Source organism: Melospiza georgiana, chromosome 8 (genome assembly GCF_028018845.1).
Source record: "Melospiza georgiana isolate bMelGeo1 chromosome 8, bMelGeo1.pri, whole genome shotgun sequence".
NCBI lineage: Eukaryota > Metazoa > Chordata > Aves > Passeriformes > Passerellidae > Melospiza > Melospiza georgiana.
In genome coordinates this window covers 32,068,498-32,093,461 of record NC_080437.1, presented here as the reverse complement: position 1 = coordinate 32,093,461, position 24,964 = coordinate 32,068,498, and the positions used below count along the sequence as shown (strand labels likewise).

Here is a 24,964-nt window from a genome sequence, read left to right as displayed (position 1 = left end):
GATGACATGGATTAGAAATCTAGCACCTGTTTAGCTGTCTGTAAATACTGTAAATAACCCTAATTTCCACTGTGCCACCTCAGTTAACAAGCTGGTTTTGATCTGGATCATTTTAGTGGTCTACTAAGAGAAACCATTAAAAGATAGGGCCTTATACCTCCCACAGACTCTGCTTAGAGAGCTCAGTTCTGAAAATCCACAGCTGATTTTCCTCAATTTAAGTATTTTTGTTACATGATGTCAGATTTGTGTCCTCAGCTGAAATGTAACCCTGCATGAGCAATGAGCCACCGAAGTGAGTTCATGCAGGAATTATGCAAGCAGCTGAACTTTCACACCTCTTCTTCTAGAATGCCTCAATGCTGCTCCCAAAGCTGGAGCAGCCAAAAGGTTACAAGACATTGTGTATTCTCACACAGTGCTGTTGATGATGAAAATGAAACAAGAAGCAACATCAACCTTCCACCTACAACTAAGCAGAGAGTTCACAGCCCAAATGCTACACATACTGCAGTATAATTCACATGCTGTATTGTTACTTTAAAATAAAGAGTGACAGTTCTCAATGACCACTCTCAACCTGCCTCTTAAAAAGAAGAGATTTTCAGATGGGCTTAAACCTTATTTCAAATGCACTCTCATGATTCTAAGTGTAGGTCAGTAAGCGATCAATTGCCTTGAGCAGATTTGTTTTGGCATTCATAAATTTGGGGCTCTATGCTGCAAACATGCTACCAGCTGAAATAAAATTTGCATTTTTAAAGTTAACAAGTCAAGTGTAACTTCTGGATTTCAGTTAGGAAACCCTGCACTGACTCTGCTGCTTTCATTTCACATGGCTGTAGCAGAAAAATGGTTTCTCTCTCTTGCTCAAGTACAAATTGTTAATCTCTCTGAACAAAGCATTGCTTAAAACTGCTCACAAAGTGAGAGGAATCCTACTGACTCTATGAATACAAAATGTATTTCTAAATACAAAAAAATTTTGTACTTCTGCATACAAAATTTCATAACTATTAATAACACAATAGTGACTTTGCAGAAGAAGTTAAGATCTGGAAATTTCTGTAAGACAACCACAGATCTCAATGTTATAGACATTTCAGTTAAATGGTGACTTCCAGGGTGAGGGGGCAGAAATGCTCAGCCAAATTGCTTTCTCAATCCATAGATGTGACACAGCAACAACATCAGAAGGGAGGACATGAATAGATAAATGTTTTTGCCTTGATGAGAAAACAGCTGTCAGACTTCAACTATAATGCTGCAATAAAACGTCTGTTTTCAGAATAGTGTATTTAAAACCAATTACTGCCTTTACAGTTCCAGTTTATAAAATCACAAGACTAAATTAGGCTTCCATATTATTTTATTTCCCTCTTAAAATATAGCATTGAAGTCCTGCACACATATAAATATCCCTACAGTTTCTTGCACACTTTCTATCCATCATTACTTAAAGTGCCCAACTGTGAACATTAAAAGTAAAAACACTACTGTTAAGAGTGGCTATACTTGTAGGAGGACTGGTATTCTGACAATGCAGGCCACTGATTTTACAAAAATCACCTGCAAAAGAATACACCTGAAACAACACGCATCAATATTAACCCTGAAGTCATTTTTCTTTTCCATTCAGCTTATCTAAAAGCAATTAATGTACAGGGTTTATTTTTGAAACATGTCTTTTACATAGTGTAAGAATAAAGGATAAATGCATCATTTTCTTTCTAGCTCCCTCCTTTCCCCACAAAGTGTTTACTGTGTCCCAAGCTGCTATGTTGATTAAAACCAGTTGAAAAGAGCTCCGGAAATGCATGCAACTTAAAATTCACTTAAACACACTTTAAGTTATAAAGTCTGAGAGATTTTGATTTCAGCACGTGGCTATGGTTCAGTTGGGTTATTGGATGTGTTTGTTGTGGTGGCAAGATTGGTAAACACTTCTTCCTTGGTTTCAGGTTGGTGTCTTTCCATTTTGGTTTCCTCTTGAGCATTTTTATTACTGGTATCTCCCTTGCTCTTGACTTCCACAGGTTCAATCTCCATGATTTCCTGTGGTGGTTTAGGCTCTGGAAAATTTGGCTGAAGTCCATCAACTTGAACAGGTTCTGGGACATCTTCTGCTTTCTGTTCAAGTTTTTCCAAAATGGTCTGGACCTTCCTTACACCATCTCTCCTGGCCTGGCGCACATCCGCGCGACCCTCAGGGTCCACTGAGTCTAGGGCTAGCAACTCTTTGGTCAAATACTCTTCAATCATCAAGTACTTTTTGTCAGTTTTCTTGCCTTCAAAGGAGTTGACTGCCTGCTCAAGCATTTGTACTTTCTCCAGAATTGCTTCCACTTTCAAAACACCAGGATGCTTCTGAGGTTCTCCTGTTTCCATTGTCTTCGGCGGCGCCGCTTCTTCGGGAGGAGGCCTTTCCTGGGGGGGAGCAGCCTTGGCAGGGGAAGGAGCCTTTTTATCAGCTTTCTCTGCCATGGCTGGAGGCTTCTGGGGCTGTGCTTTAGGATCTGGCTCTTGGTGGGTGACCTGGATTGGGATGTATGTGGAGGGTGCCTCTGTTTCGGGCGGCGGGGCTGCCTTGTTGTCAGGCTTGGCTTCAGGAGGAGGGGCTGGTCTTGGTGGCTCCTGAGCTGGGACTTGTTGCTGAGAAACCTGGTGAGCAAGGCAAGTTTTGTGTTGAGACACAAAGCTCCTTATTTCCCTCTAAAGAACAAGTAATCTACCATCTAATTGTCTGTACCCTAGCAGTGCAATTTCACACACATGAGATATTTAATCTTCCCTGAGTGTTGCTGAATTTTACTGTTTTAAATTGAAAAAACAGCACTGTGCTGAACAGTTATTATAGTCACCAATCAACTCTCTCAAACATCAAATTTAACCCACCAAATCCTGCCCATGCTCAATAAAATCAGCCCCAGATGCAGGTTTAAAAGACAGGACCTTTGAGCAAAGCCTTCACCTAGCTTAAGTCAGTGAGATTTCTTGCTGAAGAAAGATTTCATCCTGTTTCACTAATGAAGGGCTCATCTTTCTTGAAAAGCCAACTACTTTGCTGAGTTTTAATCACACTTTGGGATATTCTCATCCTATTCCTGCTTTCAGGACATTCCTTTTCTGGTTAGTGCTTATTTTTAATCTTTAACCTATTTACATGCAGAGGTTACTGTGTCAATCTTATTACACTGTAGTGATTAGAGACTATCCTTGGGATTACTCCACTTTTAAATCATCAAATCAGAAATCTCTTGAAATTGAGATTAGTTTTGAAGTCTTAGCAGAAAGCTGAAATTTAGGAGATCTGCATTTTCCTCCCTCTGACACCCCCTTTAGTTACTCAGGCACATAAACAGTGATTTTGAAAGATACTAAATCCAGCTCTCATGGATTTAAATAGTAAAATAGCTGTACTTTATTCCAACCAAGTATGTAAATGGCCTACACTAGAAATCTGTTACTGCTTTACCTGTAAACATAAAATTTGATTAGGGAGAGCAAACTCTCACCCACAAAGATAAATAAATTAGCACTGATCTAGAATATGCCATTAAATCTTGAGTCTTCCTAGTTTTGTCCTATCCTGGGTTTTCAAACTATTAACCTAAGTTTGCTTCTGTCATTTTTAATGTGAAAAATCTCCAGAGAGGAAATCAAAGGTTCTTTCTGTACATACCCCCTCTTCCACACACTCACAGCTGTCTAATTCCCAGTAGCCTTTTAATTGTAGTTTTACTAAGAATTCTAACATGGAAAAAATGTTCCATGAGCAGCAGGTTCTATGACCAAGAACACGCTTCAAGCCAGAAGAATAAAAAGCTCTGGATTTTGCTTATCCCCTTTCTTCACAGCAAAAACTACTTTGTGCATCTGATGCTATCCCCTAAATGGCTCTGAGACATCAGTCAAGTGTATTTACATAGATGTCACAAATCCCACACACCTGGTTTTCATCTCATAAACATAATGCAACATCAGTGACCTCAGTGTAATTACACCAAATTATACTCTGACAAGAGCAGATTAAATCATATTTCAGTGATCTACCACAGTCCTGACAGGTGGAAAGGCAACTTGCAGCTTATCTCAGGATCTCCCAGTCTGTTTAAATCTTAGCAGTGGAGACTGCTTTAGGTGCTTTCATGTATGTGTTAGTACAAGCTCATTTTACAGCTCTAGCCACACTCAGGCCCCTGGCAGGTGAATCACTTCCCCATTCCACATACCTGGGGTCTGTCTACCACTGTCTGCACTCGGATGGGAGCTGGGGGCTGCACCTGGGTGCCCACCCTGGCCGGGGAGCTCTCCCGACTGGAGGAGCCTCTCGGAGCCACCCGGAACGGAGACTGCGCCCGCGCCGCCTTGGGCTCCCGCTCCTCGGGCTGGATCTTGTGGAACACGGGCTGGTGGGCCTGGAACTCGCCCTGCTGGGCAGGGTAGTGGGTCTTCTGAGCCTGGTGGTAGGGCTGGGCTGGCTGCCGGGGCATGTTCTCATGGATCACGGGGATCGGGATGTAACCGCGAGGGAGCGCGTGGCTCCCCGCGTTGGGTCTGCCAGAGGGCTGGGGGGAAGCTGCTGCAGGGTCAGATGCTCCAGGAGGTTGAGGCTGCCATGAAAACAAAAATCCGTGATTAAATGTTAACCACTGTGTGTGCACAATACTTTTCATTTCTAAAGAGAAAAGGGGGCAATCATCATAGAAACTGAATTCGTGTTTCTAGCGTGCAAGGACTCCATTTCTCTGGTTTTTTGGCCAAGAGCCTCACTAGACAAACCACATAAGTTGTGAGAGCATCATTATAACAAGCAGGAACCTGAGCTACAGCATTCCCAGCCCTGAAATGAGCAGGGAGTGGATGCTCAGTCAGAATGTTTGCTGCTTTTGCATGGCTGTTCCTGTCTAAACCTGTTAAATTTGAGGTAAACTAAAGCTAAGCAAACAAATTATGAGCTGGAGACAAACCCAAACCCCTAAGAGCACACAGCACTGACTTCTGATCCTCGCCACACAAACAGATTTTGTGTGTTTTGTTGGGTTTATTTTAAGAGCATGTCATTAATTTGGTGATGCAGATATGGCTAATTGCCCTTTGCCCCCTCTCCTGTGAAAGGCCAGACTGAGCCATGAGAGGAGAGATCAGGCATTGCAGGAGAGAAGGGGAATAAGATCTCTCTTCTGGTTCTGATCAACTGCTCAGCTGCCCATGGAACAGCAGGAACCTTGGATAAATAAATGATGGTTTGCACTACAGCACCATCAGTGGCACTGCTGATGTGCAGTGCAGGGTCCCCAGCAGAGGCTCTGGTCACTTGGTACCCACACTGCACTGCCTGAGTGTGTAACAGCAAGTTCTGAGGCCCTCCCTCCCTGGTTATCTCCTTTAAGTGGCACAAAAGACACATTCCTAAAGGCACTCTGCAGAGAGGGCAAAGCTGTACACAGCTGGGAGAAGGAAAAGCTGAGCTTGTTGTCTTAGACAAGGCATGGTTAGTCAAAACAGCTGAGAAACCTGCCAGCAGGATTTTAATTACATTCTTCAAACTCCAAATGGGTTTCAGAGAAGATGCCACCACTGCTGAATTACAGACCTGATATGTTTTCAGCTTGGTAAAGGCTGAATTTCCTGCTCATCTTACTTTGAATAAAAATGAGGCTTATATTTCCATATATTACAAGAATACCAATTTGCTAACTCTCGACAGAGAGGAGCCAAAAATCCCAACTTCTGAAACACAAAACAAGCAGGGTGACATTTTTTTCACAGAAGTCCATAGTCTGAAATTTTTTTCACATGCCACTGAAGGACAAAAATACTTTACAACTCACTTCTAAATGTGTGTATATGTGTAAATCCATTTCATACAACTGAAATTTGCAATTAGGAAGCAAAGCTCTTCTGAAGTGGCCTGGGTTGTTAGCTGACTGGACACTTGTCTCTCCCACTTTGACTCATGGTGCAGAACACAAGAGGCTTGTCTGCATTCTCCACTTGTAGGAGAACCTGCACAAACCCTAAAAAACCCTCCCCTGCCACAGGGCCCGCTCAGCTCTGCATTTATCTCTGCAGAATCATTCCAGAACAGAAGTGGGTGACGCCAGAAAAAAACCCATCCATATTCATGCTGCCATGACTGTGCACTTTCAGTACTCTGCAAGCACTGGGAAAAAACACAATCCTGTGGCGAGCTGGGCTTCCTAAGCTCCTCATGTGTGACATTCAGGCCACAAACGCTGCAAAGAGCACTGCGAGCAGAGCCCAGCAGCGCTGACGCTCACCTCGGCTCCGTGCGTGGCCGCAGCTGCCGGTGTCTGTCCACATTGTTTGTCGGCCGCCGGCGACTCGGGGCCACCATAGCCCGCCCTGAGGGGTGCCTGGGCCTGCCCTGCTGCTGGCACAGCCTCTGTCTTGTACCTCTGCAGGCCTGGCTGCGGGGAGGAGAAGCAGGGGTGCTGCTGCCGGCCGTCGAGGCCCTCGTGGATGACGGGGATGGGGATGTAGCCCGCGCGCAGCTTGGGGTAGCCCACGTGTCCTTCTCGGGCTGCCGGCTGCTTGGGGCTCTCTCGAGATGGGCCATTGGCTGAGGACTGGCCTTCCTGCAAGGGAAAACAGCACAGACAGTTGTTGGTAGCTCAATAAACGTGGTGAGAGAAAGCTGCCCTAAAAGCAGCATCAGATGCGTGTGAGGGGCTCAGAGCCTGTCAGGCCTGCACAGGGCAGCCAACACTGCAGGCAAGGGGACAAAGATGAAAAATTGCTTTTGTGTGGGGCTTTCACCCCCACTTCTCATAAGCATTCCCTTGTTCTTTGAAATACCTGCCACCTCGTATTTCAAATCCACCTGGATTTCTTTATCATGCACTTAGCCACCAGCCCAGCCTCCTCATCCAATTCAAACAAGTACCAATGGGACCAAAGACATGTCCCCTCAGCACCTCTCAATGCTACATCTGAAAAGACACTTGCAAAGAAGAATAATCCCAACAGAAGCACAGCTTTTGTTGGTATCATTCTTCCCACTGGCTATTGGAAGAAATACTGACAAGGCACACTGAAAATGTGTTCACTTCCAGCTAAGGAGGATCTGGTTCTGTAAATATTGAGGGAGAGGGAAGGGGACGACAGGATAGCTTAACAAAGAGGAAAACACTGAAAAGCAAGATTTTAAAATCCCTGTGTTGTCTGAGCACACTCACTGGACAATGTCAAAGCTCTGGCAAGGGTGTAAGTGGTTTGTGCTAAGAGCCCTCACAAGTCCTCTAGTAAGTTCTTCCTGCATCGGTCATTCTATTTTGAGACCCTGTGAGGGCCAAGTTCCAGATGTATCTCTAAGTCAGATCATGTAACAAGCACCTCTGTCATTCAGAGGGTAATGTCATTATTCAGTAAGAGGAGAATTTAATAAGGGGACATATGGTGCAAGTGTTGGAAACCCTATTTTTAAAGGGGTGTTTAAGCTGCAAAAATATTTCATGTTGCTCCTGTACACATTGACATACTAATTCATCAGGAATTCACTGTTTTACCAACCAGACTATCAGTGTTCTTACTATATGATAGTATCACCTTAAAAAGTGATTTCTGAGAATTCTCTTCTTCTTCTGCAATAAAACCACAAAGAATTGAGGCTGTAAACTAATGAAGACAAAAAACACTGAAGGGAGCAAGTTCAAAGCCTGAAAGTCTGAGCCCCACTGTTCCATTTCCTTTTACTCATTAAAAAAAAAAAAATCCTCCACAAAGGAAGAATTCTAGAAGAGGCACAGAGGAGAGCCAGGCCTAGAAAGTTCGCAGAGAGAAGCAATGTGAAGTTGGCTTTCCCAGCTGCACAACGAGGATGATCTCATGCCAACGTCTGCACCAGGATCCACGGATGAGTCATTTTAAATTCACCCTACCAGGAAACCACATTCCTGTGCTCCACACAGGCTCTCAGGGGCTCTCAGAACCCCCCACACCAACACTCACTCGCTCTTTCACCTTCCAGCAGCCCTGGCCCCACAGCTCCGCCGGGATCCGCAGGGATGTGCCCTTACGTCAGCAAACAGCATTTGTTGGAAAATAAAAAATAAACCTGAGGTGTGCTCAGCTGACAACAATGCGAGGCCGTGCTGGAGCCAAGCGTGTGTCAGAGGCTGGGCTGGAGGGGAGGCCATGGATCCCACGTGGATCCCAGCGGGAAGCAGCGCCTCACCTTGGTGCGGCGCTGACTGAGGGCGTTCTGCTGCCCCAGCGTCCCTGCCCATAACCCGAGCAGCCACCCCACCTACCACGGCTCCCACCGCTATAAAAAGGAGATTCCCTCACTTCCAGAGGCTCTAAGGGAAGGGCTTGGGAGCTGGGTGGGCCTGCAGCACCCACAGGGGATGTGGCACGAGAAGGTTTTGTCAGCCAAAGCTGCTCTGCCCCACCTGGGGTACAGAGCTGCCCAAAGGGAGCAGCTGCTTTGGGGTCTGCATTGTCTTTGATTTGGGACAAGAGCTCCAGTTTTCTGGAGTGCCCCACAATGATAAATCATTCCACATGGACAGGATCCCACTCCCCTCCATGGACCCCTCCCAAAGAGCCCAGCCATGGCCTTCCCCTCCCTTGTTTTCATGCTCAGACCCATGGGGCTGCCCTTGTTTTGAACCTTCTCAGCAATCTGAGAAATCTGCCTCTGCAACTTAAGCCCTGCTAGGAAACACAAAAGAGGCAGCCCAAAACCAAAGCAAGAATCAGGTTGGACTGCTTCTTCAAAGCATCCAGTTTATAAATTAAGTAAAGCTTCTGTCAATACTTAAGGTGTTTTTGTTTTGTTGTTCTCTATTTTTTTAAATAGACCATACTCCCACAATTTCTCACATATCCTCACAGCTTCAGACAACCTGTGCTGCTCCTGTGGAAAGTTAGTATTTCAAGCTGGTCCTTTGCTGTAGGCTTTTTTCCCCTGCAGTCAGGTCTAACCACAGAGGCCTCAGCTGTGCAGTCACACTGGAACAGCCCTTGGTAAAAGAGCAAGGGCAGCGTCCTTGTTTTTCCCACCATCAGTGGCCCCGAGGCACAGATCAGGTTTAGGAAAGGTGCTCTCATCACAAAGCACTTCCTGCTCTACACTGTCCCCTTCAACACTTAATTAATACTTAACTCTACAAACAGCTGCCTACATTAGCCAGTTTGTATCACCACATCTTTAACATTCTTTCTTCCCTGTTTCTTTTCCTCCCACTGTGGTACAATCACAAACAGGGACAATAATCCAGGTATTCTGAAATTCCCATCTCTGGGGAATGACTCCACTGAGCAGGCCCTGGGTTCTGGTCTGTATTTAGTGAGACTCTGACACAGCAGGGAGTGTGTGTACATCCCAATGTCCCTGTCTCCAAAATCCTGGCCAAAGCAGTTCTGTTCTGTGCAGAAGAGCCTGTGTTTCCAGCCTGGGCAAACAGGTTCTAGAAGACTTCAGGAAAAGCTCAGGTGTGCCTGGGGACACTGTGCCAATGGGGAGGAATGGAATCAAGCTATGGAAAACACTCATCTTCACACTACATTAAAGAAATTCACAGATTCTCTCCTAATGCTTTAATTCCACAGAACAGTCAGCACAACAAAAAGTAGCCATTTTTTTATTTGCCTTCTATCACATACAATTCTTGCTTGTTACATTAACAAATCTGTTACCTAGAAAAAGTCCAGAGCTCACATTTAATTCATATCTGCACAAAGAGAATGACCAACAAATGAATGACAAGTCTTAGTCCACCATCCTTCCTGGTTTAAGTACTGAAAAAACAGGAACCCAACTCAGGTTTCTGCACTGAAACTAATTGAAGCAAATTTCTCCCGCCCTCATCTAAGGACACAAGAAGTTCCTTAAAGCTGAGTAGCTACAAACAGCAGAGTATCAACTAATTTTCAGTAAGTACCAGGACTGACTCTCAGCAATCCCAGGTGTGATCACACACTTAATTTACCTTGAAGAGAGAGAATCCCCCAAAAGGAGGGAGCACAAAAATGCAAAAACTGCCTTGAACAGCTCAGAAATGTTGCAAACAGTTTTACATGACATTTCAGGTAGCCTGAAATACCCACAGGGACTCAAACCTGATCCAGCACTTCAGGAGGTGCTGAGGTAAGCCATCACATCCAGGCAAATGAGAGGTTTGGCCCAGGAGGGACAGTGGAGCTGTGCCTGGAGAGCTGCTCAGAGCAGGGACAGGGCTCTCAGCTCTCGGGACAAGCGTTTCTGTTGTGAGGCCATCACCAGGATAAATAAAGGTGCAGCCAGCACGAGTTGTGCAACTGGAAAAAACACTTCATACCCCCACATCCTACTGCTGGCTTCCCGTGGGAAGGGCACTGTCAGGACTGACACTAAAATCCTCCAACTTGCTCCCATTTACAAGTGAGTTGAAGCCAAGAGGCACTGGAATAAAAAAAGTGACAGCAAGAGCAGAAGCACAGCCTTGCACCAGGGCTCCCAGCACAGCTGCACCATCTGAATAATGGATAACTCTTAGTGTGCCTCAAGTCTGCTCAAGTGTTATTCCAGACCCAAACACAAACCTGCAAATTGAGCCACTGCTGATGCCAGCAAATTGCCACTGGAGTTTTCCAAGACAGCTCTACTGTTTGAAATAAATTTGTCAAAATATTCTCTATTCATGCTAAATGACTTGAATAGTTGTGTCAAATTCAGAATCTCCCTTTTGAGACTCCTTACATAATACATTTGTCATTCCTCCAATACTGAAATGGTCTACAGAATAAAGTCTAAAACCTCCTTTGCTGCCATTGCACTCCTGCATTTTTCTTCTGATGTTATTTGCAGTACAATCAATTCAGTCTCTAAAGCACATGTTATTCACACATGTAGCACCTCTGCAGCTCCTGCAGAGCAGCAGTGCAAGTATTTAAATTGTACCTGTTTTGTAAATATTATCTAGCAAGGGGAAAACAAAATTTACCAGCAGTGCCAAGAGATTAAACAACTTCTCTGTATGCAAACAGATGGACCATGACCCCAGTGTCGTTCTGAACTTGTAAGCTGCTGCTATAGAGTACTACACAAACAATTATCTGGTTGCTCAAATGAGAAAACACCAGTACTTGACAAAATCTTACTTGACAACACACCTTTTATAACTTGAAGCCCAAATCCTATATATTTAGGAAGAAGGGAATAGCATAATTCTGCTCTTTCACAATCAAATACAGCAATAACCAAAATGAGTGACAACAACCAAGTTTTGTTCACACACTTGCTGAAACCTGCATTTTATCAGAAATTGCCATGAATAACAAAAAAGCCAGAGGAATCCAGTATTCAAATTAAGAATGAAGTAACTATTCTATTTATTAAAGGAAATACCATTTTTGTCATAGAAAGGTAAAATTTTAACCATTGGAATTAGATTCCACAGCCACTCAGACTTTACTTCTGGCCAGACCTCCTTTCCTTCTCTGGCGCATGAACTACAAAAGTACTACACCACCTTTGCTACCAACAGAAATCAACATATCCCAAGTATTTCTGAGAAGTTCCTCGTGTCTGCTGTGTGTTTGAACATATCAATAGCACACCCCCAGCATGAGCTGGGATTTACTAACACTTCCCAGAGAACTACACGGGTTCCAAGGTACCCAGTGATTTACTCTCAGTGCTGACTCCAAACTTCTTCCAGCCCTGCCTCAGCTGCTGCACACACTTGCATTCTCACCCTTTTACTCACAATTTGTGCTTAAATATATAGACTGAGCACATAGGCATTTGAGCAAGATATCATTAGCTAATGACTGAAGGAAACCATGAATAAGCTTAGCTGCATGAGCTGTCTCAGTAGGACTTGGTGTCAGTGGCATCATGTAACCCAATTACAGGCCAAGCTGCTTTTGATGTTCCACTTGCTGAATGCTGAGTTTTATTTCCCAACATACACATGTGTAGGCAAACAGGCCTTTTGTTCTCTCTTGTAATTATCAAGTTGTATTATACAAGAATGACATGAACATTCGCTCTAACCGATGCCATTAGAAATAAATAAACACCATTCAAAACTGAAGGAGAAAACTGATCCTCAGCTTTTCAGAACACAGAGCCTTACTGGAGCAAATATGTTGGCAATCTTGCAGATCAATCTTGTACTAAAACCTGTCCTGTTTTAATCACTAGGAGGATTCTTTCTTCAGCTAAAATGCCTTGGTGAGGACATGACAACACCTGCCCAGTGTGCCCATGTGGAAGTTGGCACTGAAAGCAGCCCGTGGGCCAAACTGAACATGTCTGAGACAGAAGCAATGACTGCTCCCAGGAGCAGAGTGCTCTTAGAGAGCTGGGATCACCACCCACCCTGCAGCTTTAGTGGATGGAGTTAGAGAACAGCCCCCCAGAGTGCTAACAAACACCCTTGCCAAGGGGGATGAGAATGACACTGTTCAGTTATTTCTGTTCACTGCCTCATTACCTAAGAAGCAGGTGGTCAAACTGTTGCTTTCCTATTAGTTATGACCCAGGAATCTGAAATACATCAGAAAGCAGAACCCTCAAAAATTAGCAAAACAATGCCTCATTAAAAAAAAAAAACAAAAACAAACAGGAGAATAAGCAGATAATGCTTGAAGAGTGGGCCATGAATTTCAGTTTATAGTCAGGCTTCAAATTCCCATCTAAAATTTCATTTTGTACACAGCAGCTTTCTGACTTCTCTTCCTTAAAGGGCAATTTTCCAACACTATAAAAGCACTTGCTACATTGCACCCCTTTTATTAATTACCATCAGCCATAAAAAACACACTTCTGTGCTACCTGGCCTACTGGGTAATGTCAGACCAGTCTCTTCCCCATCCCATGCCTGATTTTCCTGTCTGTAAAACCAAAAAGGAAAAATAAAAATAATCAAACCAACAGCTTCTGCAACATATTTAAGATACAGCATTTATAATTAAGTAATGTGATCTGTGTGAACAAGCTTTTTCTTCTAATTTACATTTACCTTCACCTTGGCATGAAGAGAGACCACAGCTCACCTACAGAGTGATACTGTCTGCACTCCCCAAAGTATAATGAATTGTTACCTGCCTTATCATGGCTCAAGTGGGAACAATTCTATTTTTGCCATGTAGTCATGGAAAAGTTCTGCCTGTGCATACAAGTGTTAAAAATACAGTTCCTAGGTAAGAATGCTGCCACCTGGCACAAGTACTCTTCCTTTGTCCTTTAGATAAGGGGCACACAGTGCCAGGAGTTCCACAGAACCCTGCAACACCTTCTCTGCTTTTCCTCTTGCTTTATCTCCAGTATCGTTTCCTGGTGCTCCTGTCTCTTATTTCCAATTAGCCCCACCCCTTGTTTGCAGGTTAATTGATACGTCCCTAAGTGAACTCCCTGCTCACCACGCTCTGTCAGGGGGGGCTTTAAATAACTACACCAAGCAGCAGCAGGGAATCTGGGCAAAGCCAAGACACAACCCTCCCCAAAGTCCCTTTCTGATAATTTCACCACTCCTACTATTGAGCCTTTTCTGTGCAGTACCTTTTTAATCCAGTGACTAATTTATTAGCCTGACAGAATGCACATCAGCATTAGGAAAGTAAAAACACTGCAGGTGGAAGAGACCTTAAATGTTACTAAGCTGACCTCACATTCCCCTCCCCTGAGGAGAACCACTGTGAGAGGTACACCTCCAGAGAGGCTGTTCTGACCTCTCCATGCAAGCTCTAATTTGGTCTACCAAGGATTTTTCAGTCAACTTGACCACGAGAAGTCAGTGCTCAAAAATAAGCCCACTGCTAAAGAGATGTGAATTGAGTGACTTCAGACTTATTTGGGGAAGCAGAGAGAAAAGAGATGCAACAGCCATGAAGGGAGAGGATGGAAACTGAGGTGCAGTCAGTTGTTCCCCAGTGAAGCATCAGCAGCAGGGTGAGATGGTTTCTCCTTCCTTTGTTCAGGCCTGTGCAGTGATTGCTGCAGCCAGTTCTCATCATAGATCACTTTTATGGCTGCTCCCCGACCCGTGCCTGGCTGCTGCTGCAGCTTTTATCTCAAACCCAAGGCACCACTGAGCTATTGATCACTCCAATACCTGTTAGTGAAGCTCAGCACAGTCAATTCCTCTGGATAATTTTTAGCTGCATTATTTCCCAGGGGGTTTACTGCATGTGGAAACAACACAGAGAAGAGGTATTGATAAATACCTATACAAACCTTTGCTTTCTTCAAGTGAAATCTATTTTTATCGACACTTTGGGGAACACCAAGTCAACAATTTAATGCCATGAGACAATTCTTCAGGAAGTACACAGACCTGTGATACTCTAAGTTAGCACAGAAAATAACTACAACAAATAAGCATAGGAAATGAGTAATTCTATCAAAAAAAAAGGAAGAGTGGCATCACTAGTAAACACATTTTTTACTAGATTTTTATACATCTTCACAGTATTAATTTCACCTTACTTCTTAAATGTCTTACTGTTAACTAATCAGATCCTTGAAAAAACCACTAGTCTACCAGGAAGCTTCACTAATAAACATTTTTCTGTCATTTGCAAAGTCATTCCTTATATCTCACTGAAACAACATGAGATTTTTCCTCTTTCTAATTAAGGGCTCCCCAATCCACCCCTATGCTGCAGTGATTTCTTACACATAACAGAAAACATGCAGAAGAAAACCCATCCTTCATGTCAGTAAAAAATAAAAAAGGTCTGACTGAATGAGGAAATAACAGAGATCCTGAATTCACAAATGCACCTCAAATAGAGAGATAAATGCAAAAACAAGGTCTGGTTTTGTTGCTTTTAAATGCTTTTGTCATGGGTTAAAATTGCAAAGAGCCACTTCAACTTTTACCCGATTATGTGTCTGGCACAGATTCCTGCAGCCAGCAAGGCTACACTGATGTTAAGCCCAGGGTAAGTGAGAAGAGCAAGATCAAGCACTTGGGAACAACAGGACTTTGTTACAACTCTGCCTCAGCTATACTCTTACCCAGCTAGAAAAGCTCAGCCAGCCCTAGAACTGTGCTCCAGTCATTGCCCACTTAAATTGTAACACCTCATTTCATTGCCTAATCTCGTCAGAAAGGGAACAAACATTCACAGACAGAATATTGGTGGATACAGTGTAAAACCACCTCAAAGGAGGCAAAACATTGCTAATTTCACTGTCAGATTTCAGTGAAAACAATACAGTGACAGAGTCAGCACAAGTTTGATCTCAGTATAATTGTTCTTGAAAAGGTGCATCAAGTCTGACACATGCAGTCAGCTTCTGTGATTGTCAGATCACTTCTAACAGCCCCAAGTTCTCAGCTGAGCTTGGCTGAGAATGAAGGAAATCAGAAAGCTCTCCCCATCACATCTGTGTTTTTTGGCTTTCATCTGTGATTATGCTGTTCCTACCTGTTTAGGTATTAACAGAAGTCTGGCATCTTCAAAAATCCTTGCTGGATTTGAAATTCAATGTCAGTGGGTAATTTGCCTTCCTTGGCATTGTCCAGCTAAGACAATATTTAGAGAAAGATATATTTTCCTTGGGCCTGACTCTAAGATTCTTTTGCTAACTAGTACCTGTCCTTGTGAAATACACTGGTATTCAAAAAACTGATGATTTCAGCAGCTGTCCATGAATTCCAGCAAACACATTTAATTCGAGGCTGATAAATGGCGCTGTGAGAGCAGTTACACACAACTTCTACTGCCAAAGGAGGACCTTTTTAGCTAGGAACTCCCAGAAATCAACAGCTCAACTCTAGAGGCATTTCTCTGTCTCCCAGTGAACAAACCCAAAGCACACGTTCCTGCTCACAGCCAGGAGTAACAGATTTTCCTGACTGGAAAACAGTGTATCCCACAAAAGCTGTTGAAAAGCAGATCCAGCTTTTTGTACCTGTAACTGCCTTTGCAATTGGCAGAAGAGGCACGGAGGCAATTCTCATCACCACAGATTTCACAAGAGATAGGGGTGAAAATTTGTTTTGTTTCAGGCACCCACTCAAGCAGAGGGCTGATCCATCAGACAGCTTCCAACTCTCTTCACACAATTATTGAAAGCAGCTTGAATCTGACTATTCTGTTAAATGGGTTAGGCTCAAGTGGTATTCCTGGAACAAAACCCTTTCAGTAAACAGCACGCTTTTCTTCTCAAGTACATTCTATGGTTATAAAAAACACATTATTTTTATTTTTACTACCATAACAGCAAGCGTTAGCAGGTGCCTCCAAAAAGGAGAGAAAACACTTTTTGCCATGCTATTCTAATATTCTTATTATCAAATTACATTTTTCTAAGACCTCTGTGCATTATTACTAGAATTTATTTATAGACCAAACGAACCAGCACTTAGAGAGCTGCAAAGGGGGTTAATCTGACATAGAGAAGTACGTCCCTTCCTTTCCAAGGCCAGCTGCTCTCACACCGAGCTTTCAGTCACGGTCTGCTCTCGGAAACCGGGCAATTACTATTTTAAGAAACGGTAAGTTCATAAAATAATTAACGCTTCTCGAGCGCGTCGCACGGAACGGGAGAAAAAACTTTCAACAGAGCTCCGGTGCAGCCGCATCCCGCGGCCCCTTCCTTGCCGCTGCACGGACCCCAACCCTGCTGTCCCCCGGGGCACCGGGGCTCCCGCAGCCCCGACCCCGCGGTCCGCCGGCTGGCCAAGGCTCCCGCGGCCCCGGCCCCGCCGTGTCCCGGCCCTGGCCCCGCAGCAGCCGCCGCTCCCCGGCGCGGCCCCTCTCCGGCAGCCGCCAGCCCCAGGCTCCGATCCAGCCCCGCCGATCTCCGTGCCCGAGCCCCCGGCCGGGAGGGACGCCCCGGGAGCCCGGCGCGCCCGGGGTTACGCGATGCTCCGCGCCGAGACCCCGGGGAATCGCTTTCCCAGCAGGCAAATCCAACCCGGCTCAAGTTTCCAGCACTTTCTGCCCAGCACAGTCACCGCGCTGTTGGGTCAGAGGGCTGCGATCCCCCAAGGGCCGCGCTGGATTCCCCAAAAGCCGCAGGAGCTGACCCGAAAGGGTCACCCCGCAGGGCCCCGGCCGCTCTCCCCTCAGCGCCGCTCCTTCCATGGACATATTTGGACTGAGATGCGGCTTTTCCCCGAGCGTGCTTCGCGACAAAACCGGAGCGGCAGCTGCCGGCAGAGTTTGGGACCAGGGAAAAGCAAACGGGGAAAGAAAAAAGAAGTTGGACTCCGAGCCGGGTCGCTCCTTTTTTAAAGGCATCCAGCGTTCACAGCTGAAAAATAAAACAGGCTCGCCTCTCCCCTGGCAGGCCGGGCGGACTTAACCAACTTTAAATAAACATTACAGGGCCGAGGTATCAAATGATTGAATGCACAAAAAAGGGACTGCAGTGCGTCAGAGACAAAAGGCAGCTCCTGCCCTCACGGCATCGCCACGCGCCCCGCGGGGAGCGCGGCCCCCGACCCCCCTCGCCCCGCCGGGACACCCGGCCCGGCCACCCCCGTCCTCCCTCCCTCCCGCCCTACCTGCGGCGCTGCCCGCAGGCGCGGGTCGCTCCACGTCGTGGTGCGGCTGTTGTGATCCACGAAGAAGGGCCAGCCGGTCTGCGGGTCGATCTTGATCTCCCAGCCGGGGGGCAGCGGCTCGGCGCTGCCCTCCATCTGCGGCGGCGGCGGGCTCTGCGCGGCGGCACTCATGGCGGGGCAGAGCCCGAAGGCCGCGCCGGCCGCTTTATCCGCCGCGGGCCGGGGGGCGGGGGCGCGGGGCTGGAACTGTCTGGAAACGGCGGCGGCGGGGGAGGGACCAGGGGCGGGACGCGGAGGAGGAGGAGGGCGGAGGAGTCGCTGGCTGGAAACTTCTGGCTGTGTCCAGCGCGGCTCGGCAGACCCCCGGGGTACCGGGGAGGGCTGGCGGGGAACGCCCCGGGAGCCGCCGCGGCACGGCCGGCTCTCAGCAGGGCTGCTCGGCACCGGCACCGCGGGGTGAGGGCACCAGCCCGGGCTGCCCTCCTGCCCCGGCCGGTCCCTGCCGCGCCCCGAGCCCGTCCCGGGGCAGCCCGCAGCCCTCCGGCAGGGCGGCTCCGACCGACTGCCCCGCGCCCTGAGAGAAAGATCAAAGCTCCTCCCCAAAACGCCCTGCCCCGTGACTGATAATTCGAGGTTGTGGCAGATAAACAACAAAAATAATGCTTCTCAAGTGAGGGTGTGGGCAGGCGTTGTTCGTCGGATCCAACTGGATTGAACTTTCTCAGCGCTTTGCAAATGCATGTCTCAATTCTGAGTTTCACTCAGAAATACACCTGAAGGCAAAGAGTGTGTGTGTGAGGTTTAAAGCAGCGGCATTCTCATGGACTCGGTGGGTTTGGTTTGAGGTAACTGTGCTTCACAACCACACCGCTTGCAGTCATCTGACAGTCACAGGAGCAGCCGCAGATGCCTGTCGATAGTTACTCTAAGTAGAGTGAATGCACGGTGTCCCTCAAACACAGAAGTTGCCTTCTAAAAGCTATTTGCTTAGAATTCCAAGTGTGAATCCCTCGGAGATAAATTCTTATTACTGAAGTATCTCTTATTTCAAAAAGACCCCTGCCTCTTCACAGCCCTGAGCACAGCCAGGATCTCCTCCTGCTCGAGGCAGGATCAAAGATCTCCTGATGCTGCTTCCCACTGACGGTCATTCATCTTTTGACAGGAGGTTTTGTTTATCACACTGACAAACCAAATAATTGCTGACATTTGCTCCTTTACTCCTGCAGCTCTTCCATCCTTGCTGTCAGAACCACACTGTTCCATCGCAGACCCATTTTCTGTCCCCACTGTTGTGTGCCTTTGACTCCTAAGTATTATAAACGGATCATTTTCCCCCAGAGCATTTATTTCCAGATATCTGTATCGCCATTACCTTTTCTGACTCACCTATTTTCTAAGCTACAAATCCCAAAATTTTCTCATCTCACAGTCCTTGGCTATGGTGCCTGTCCCTGGCCATGTGCCCTACCTCTGCTGCCTCTCATTATCTCTGGTATAAAACCTCTGCTCAGCCTCACCAATATCAGCAGTAGCCTCAAAAGGAGTAATATCAGTGATTTATTCTGCTCCCAATCTGCAGAGGAATTTCACTCTCAGTTTTGCAACAGAAAGGCACACTTAGACCATATGTTCCCTGTAGCATATGCCAGAGTCTCTTCCAAATCAACAAAAGCAGCTGATTCAGACACAGGGGACACAGATGTTAAAAAGGTCCTGCAGGAAAATTACTTTTGTAAGTTGAGGAATTGATACAGATGGGGTTTGTAGCTGAGGGAATGTAAACAAAGGCACAAGGAATGGGGGGTCTTTTATTTTGCTGCACCTGGCAGCCAACCATATACTCAGCAGAGCTAATGAATAAGGTCACAAGCAGGTGAAAAATTAATGAAAGGAAATTTCAAAGGCATATCTAACTTAAGTTAGACATTTTTGTGGGGGCTTACCCTGCTAAGAAACAGAGGGGGCTGCATTTCACAGAAATTATCATGGGCTAGTGATTCAAGATTCATTTGAGCTGCTGCAGGGTCGACAAGCATCCAGCTGGAAAGAGAACAGTCTGAGCTGACAGGGGAAAAGCCTTTTAGTGATTTAATTTGGTTGGCAAGACATCATGCTTTTTCTGTTAATGAAATTGTCTTTCCTGACAGGTAGGATTTAGCCTGGTTTCCTGTGCAGGTGAAAGCCCTGCCAGTGAAGCAGGTTACACAGGATATCTGTACAGGGACTCACTGTTTGCTCTCTGGTGCTGGGGTGTCACTGGGGTGTCACATAGCTCTGACCCTGAGGCAATGTGGCTTCTAGTTCATGTTGTCATTAGCCATCCTTCAGATCAGAATGATTTATGAAAATGTCCATGTAGGGAATACTGCCAAGCAAAACTCTTGGCTTCAGGAAAATCTATTATTAAGATAAGTGAGTCTCTACAGTGTCTGGCTAATCTCAGATGAGACTCCAGGCTCAAGGTCTATATGCTCTATTTCAGAAGGGGAAACACTCAAGAAGCACTTTCTACTTTTTGTGTTCTTCGTGTAATTGCAAACACAGCACTCCTGACTTGTCCAGGTTCCTCTCTGCACAGTGCTTCACACACCCAGGAGTACCAAACTAAACATTTGCTCCAGGGTGTTCCACTACAATTGAAACCATGCAATTGTAGTTACCCAGAGCTGATTTACTCTACAGGGTCTTCCCTGTCTGTTTGACTTGAACATGGGCTGCAGAGAGCTCCCTCTCAGCTGCACAGCAGCTCCAGCTCAGGCTGTACAGCACAGCACTGCTGTAGTAGAATTGTTATTCACAGTTCAATTATTATTGTTATTCAATATACAGTACTGTATTAATCAAGCAGGTATCTCTGGTGTGTCAGGAAACAACAGGTCTTGCAGTGAGATTTAAATCAGCTTTCTACCTCCTGAGTACTTTCCCAGGTCAGCTGAGCAGGAAGGGCTCTGCTAACCAGGACTGGGAGCTCAGGTGTTTGTTGTGGATGAGTGTTGCAGAGCTGTCAGTGCTGAGCCTGGGTGAGTGTTGTGCCTGGCACGTGTTGAGCGCTGTGTGGTGAAGCAGGCTCCAGTCCAAATCCTCTGCTGGATGCATTTGAGTCATTTAAATACTCCTAATAAATGCAACAAACACTGACCTTCTCAATCCTCAGATTCAAAAGACATGATGAATTTGACCTGCTTGATCTCCATCACTTGTTGTTTCATCCAGAGTATCACTGAATAGCCCAGATGTTCACTGATTGTCCTTTAAATCTCCTGCTCCAGGTGTATGAACCATTTCAGCTAAAAACAAAAAGGTGCCACCTATGAATTACTGTGACCAGAGCTGTACAGACGTTTGCCTTCATGGTTTGTTTACAATCATGGAGCTGTTTGTTGGGCCACTGATACAACTGGGGCCTGCCTTTAAGAAAATTAAAGATGCAAAGTGATTGCTAATCTTGTACTAATCTGCCACTTCTGCTACAGACCACTTCAGACTTGATTTCCAGTGTTTGGTACACGATTTAGGGTAACTGGTGGTGAAGTGGAGAGCAGAGGTAGGTAGATGAAGCCATCCACAAATGTCTGATCTTATTCTGACTGCTGCATGCTGCAGACATTGCTTGGCTCTTAGAGCTTGATCATGCCATCTGCTTGTTGGAGTTACAGTAACTGGCAAGTCATTTGATAGATGAATATATTTCCTATGAACTTTAATTAAAAATTCAAAATATTAATAAGAAATTAGAGTGCTAATTGTACTGTTTAAATGGAGAAAAGCTTTTAAAGTGTTCATGTTGCAATCATACTGCAACTACACTAAAGCTGGGCATTCACAAAGAACCTACTCCAATTTCAAAATTTCAGATTTTTGGATAAAGATTGAGTGGCTAATTCCAGCACAATTTTTATTTTCATTTCCTTTCTTATTTCCACCTGGAATGAAGTTTGTCATAAATCAGGAAGCAAATCTGACTGTCAATGCTGCAAAACCAGCTTTAATTTCTATGACCTGAATGCAGCAAAAGCAAAATTCAATTCCAAGCATAGGCAGCAGAAGACAACTTGAATTTAGAGCTACACACTTTCTTAATATGTCATGATATGGCACATGTAAGATGAGTTCATGTTTCCAGGATAGGCATTATTGGCTGCTCATTCCCTGTTCTTCCAGTGTCACTCAGACAGAAGCCTAAGGAGGCAGCTCTTTGGTTGAGGAGAGTCTGGGTCTAACCAGGGAGTAGAACTTTGTCAGACATCAGGAGGATGAAGGAGAGTCGGTCTGAGCCGGGGTTTCATTGCCACGGTGGCCAGCACCCATTAGAATTGAGAGGCTCCCACCTAGTGGATAATCTGCCCTGCTCTGCTCCGGGCTGCCGAGGTCCGAATGTGCTCGGGAACGTCTGAGTCATTTCTCCAAAGTTTACTGGCAAATCCTGGTCCAAAACAGAATCATTTCCAGACCTGAGGGTGCCCAATAGCTGACACAGTACGGAGTTTGGAAAAAACAACTGCAAAGGGAGTTCAAAAAGCCTCTTTCATGAGCAAATCGATCCTTTTATGAGCAGAATGTTGCACATGTAAAGGCAGAAATATTTCTCCAGTTTCTGTGGGTACTACAGCTGATTTAATTATATTGGTGCTCTGTCCCCAATCATCCCTTCCAAATATTTTATTCCCTTGAATTGAAGAAGCAGATGCAGAGCTGATAGCATCTCTGGCTCTCTCCCTGGCACAGTGGAGTCTCAAAGGAGGCAACAGACTGAAAAGAAAGAAACAAATGCATGTCCTTTAGTCTCTGCTCCTTCTGGCTCTCCTTGGAGCAGCCTCTGCCTGGGAATTCAGCTTTGGAAGTGCTAGCATTTCCTAGCCATACAAAGAGCTCCTCAATTTGTGCCAGGAATGCAACCCCTCCACTTCTCAGGAGTGTGCTGGGCTGCTCAAGGCTGGCTGGCTGATAAGAGCAGTGACAGGGGTTGGAAGGAGCATTAGTGCCTCCCCTCCTTTCGCCTGTTTCCTGCTGAGCTCTCACCCCAGGCCCCCTCCAAAGATATCCCACAGCTGCAGTGCCATAATTGCTGTTTGCATACCTAGGAAATCCATCACACAGGACAGCAGGATGGCCAGAGGTGAGGGGAGGATTTCTGGACAGTGTTACTCCTCAGTGCAGCAGCTATCTGATCCATGGAGGCATTTACCCATCCACTCAATGCTGCAAACCAGTCAGAAAAACTAAAAACTAAAGCTAAAACCTGAAAACTTAATCCCTTTGGTGGCACAAAACCCACACATTCCTTCAATGAGGAATATCACCGTGCCTCTGCTGAAATTTGAACCAGACAAGAAGTCAGCATAAATCTTCACTGGCACAACAACCTTCAGGAGATGGAGTTATAAACAAAACCATGCTTGCAGGTATCCTCATGCAAAAGTGACTTTTGCCATGGTGAATTTTAATACAGTCTTCAGCAGGAAAGAAATCCGAGTGGAAAATCCTAGTCTGCATACTCCTGATAAAAACAAAACAACAGCCAGAGGAGGCATTTATAAAAGACTATTTATTATAATAATTTTCCACTAATTTCCTTGCTAAGAGAGTTGAGTAAAAACCCCATCTCTGGCAGTGGCTCTGTCTGGTGTTCAGGGCATGGTTTATGTTGCATTGGATGGCCCAGGGGTCCTGCAGCAGGGCCACAGAGGGAAAACCTGCAGGTCAAACTGAGCTGCCACTAACTCCCTTCTTAAATTAGAACTGAAAACTGCAATCTGCAGCTCCTGAGCACATTTTATTTTCTGCCATTCTTGCTGCAGGGTGACCTGATAGGGCAGAGGGGCAGGAAATTGGGGACTCCACTTCTGCTCCAGGGGCTGAGTCGTGACTGCATCTCCACAGATTCGCAGAAAGACAAACCTGGGTAATGCATAAAACCTGGAGTTCAGAGCAGCTGCAGGGAAATACTTTCCAAATTTAATCAATTTTCTGAATCAGAAGATTAGGTGATGCTTATCTGTGTTTACAGAACTGCAATTTTGGTCTGTAGTACCTAAAAGGATTTTTTTCAATCTTTGGCTGATTTTCCCCAGAACAAAGCTGCTGTTCTCCTTTCCCACTGTTTATATTTCTAAATAGTCCAGGGCACTGGAAAACTAGATTTTTGTTTCTAAGGGCATATTGCAAATTTTCTCATATCTTTCTAAAGTATCATATTTTGTTTCTTTTTTTTTTTTTTTTTTTTTTTTTTTGGCTGAACATCATCTATGCTGTGGTTTAAATATCAACTCTATTAAAAAAAAATACAGATGGTGCAAAACACAAAAACAGTGGATCTGATTTCTAGAGGTTTATCCTGGCATGGAAAGATCCTTGCTAAGCTTTGGGACAGCACAACCCTCCTTGTGTTCCCTGGTGCTGGGAATGTGGCCTGGCAGTTAAATGGAGCAGATCACTTCCACTCTTCAGCACATCCTGGGTTGCCAAAATACTCTGCCTTGGCAAGGTGAGAGAGCCAGAGCAGTCTGAGAAGCAGCAGAGTGCTGCCCTGATTTCTTCTTTCATCCCACAAAAATCTTTTGAGATTTCTTAATTGTCAGTGATCTTCCCTGAGAAGGAAAAAATCTTTACTTTTTTGCCATTGTGTAGAAAAATTTAAATATCATCCCAGAATAATCCCATGCTTAGGGCAGGCACTGGATTGTGGTTCAAGTCTTGTGGCTCTTACCCAGATCAAAGCCTTTATTTTTATTTCTTGCAGCCCAGCCCAGTTCAGTCTATACCACAAGATCACTGCATGTGTGTTTTTTTGTCCTTTGTCTGAGAATTTTACTGGCTCCATATCTGTGTTTCCTGAAGCCCATCCTGCATTAGGTGCAAATTTTTGCTTTGAGAATTCTGTTTTAAGCCTTTGCCCTCTGCTGCTTTAATCAACAGGAGCAGAACCCAGTTGTGGGACTGAAGTTCTCTGTGTTTCACCATGGGTTTTTAGCTCCACATCTTCCCTGGGAGCGATGCCAAACCTGAGCATCCAGGAGGAACCTGCAGGAGAGGGAGCTGAGCAGTCTGCAGCAATACCAAACAGGCAGCAAGACCCAGCAGAGCAATAAACAGAATAAAAGAAAGAATCTTGCATGACTGAGCCCTTGTACTGAGCACACAGTGTGGGATGCTGTGATCTGATAGTGTCTAGACAGCAATATCCTACATTATTTTTTTTTCCTCTCTAACATGAATAGAGCCAGAAGTTTCCCAAAAGAAAATACATGAAGAGAATTTCAGGTTTACAGCTTTACTAGTCAAAGAATTCCAGGTGACTTTTGCACAGAATCCCCACCATGCTTTTACAATTTTACATTTATCTGTGTGCATGGTTCCCCTTTTTGCTTGTTCCAGGGCTAAAGTCTCAGAAACAAAATCTTTGTAAGAGGTTGTGCCAGGTTGTGCATTTGTAATATGGTGCATTTATGTGTCAGTGAATGATGTTTTAAGGTACAATCAATGAG

General features: G+C 45.3%; 1 protein-coding gene across 1 annotated transcript; it reads right to left on the bottom strand.

The window, feature by feature from the left end:
- Positions 1 to 1,351: 1,351 nt before the first annotated feature.
- On the bottom strand, positions 1,352 to 17,648 carry BAG3 (BAG cochaperone 3). Its single transcript, XM_058029114.1, has 4 exons — positions 17,478 to 17,648; positions 6,285 to 6,602; positions 4,233 to 4,613; positions 1,352 to 2,661 (listed from the first exon to the last, which is right to left on the bottom strand). Exons 1-4 carry the CDS (start codon positions 17,646 to 17,648, stop codon positions 1,888 to 1,890), a joined length of 1,644 nt encoding a protein of 547 aa, XP_057885097.1. The 3' UTR covers positions 1,352 to 1,887.
- Positions 17,649 to 24,964: the final 7,316 nt, after the last annotated feature.

Bases quoted from the DNA above. Each gene is read 5' to 3' on its own strand.
- BAG3 (XM_058029114.1), bottom strand. From the start codon at position 17,648: ATGAGTGCCGCCGCGCAGAGCCCGCCGCCGCCGCAGATGGAGGGCAGC. The intron at 4,614-6,284 runs GTGAGCGTCAGC...TTTTCATGGCAG, and splicing joins CGGCCACGCACGGAGCCGAG to CCTCAACCTCCTGGAGCATC. The intron at 2,662-4,232 runs GTATGTGGAATG...CTTGCTCACCAG, and splicing joins CAGTGGTAGACAGACCCCAG to GTTTCTCAGCAACAAGTCCC.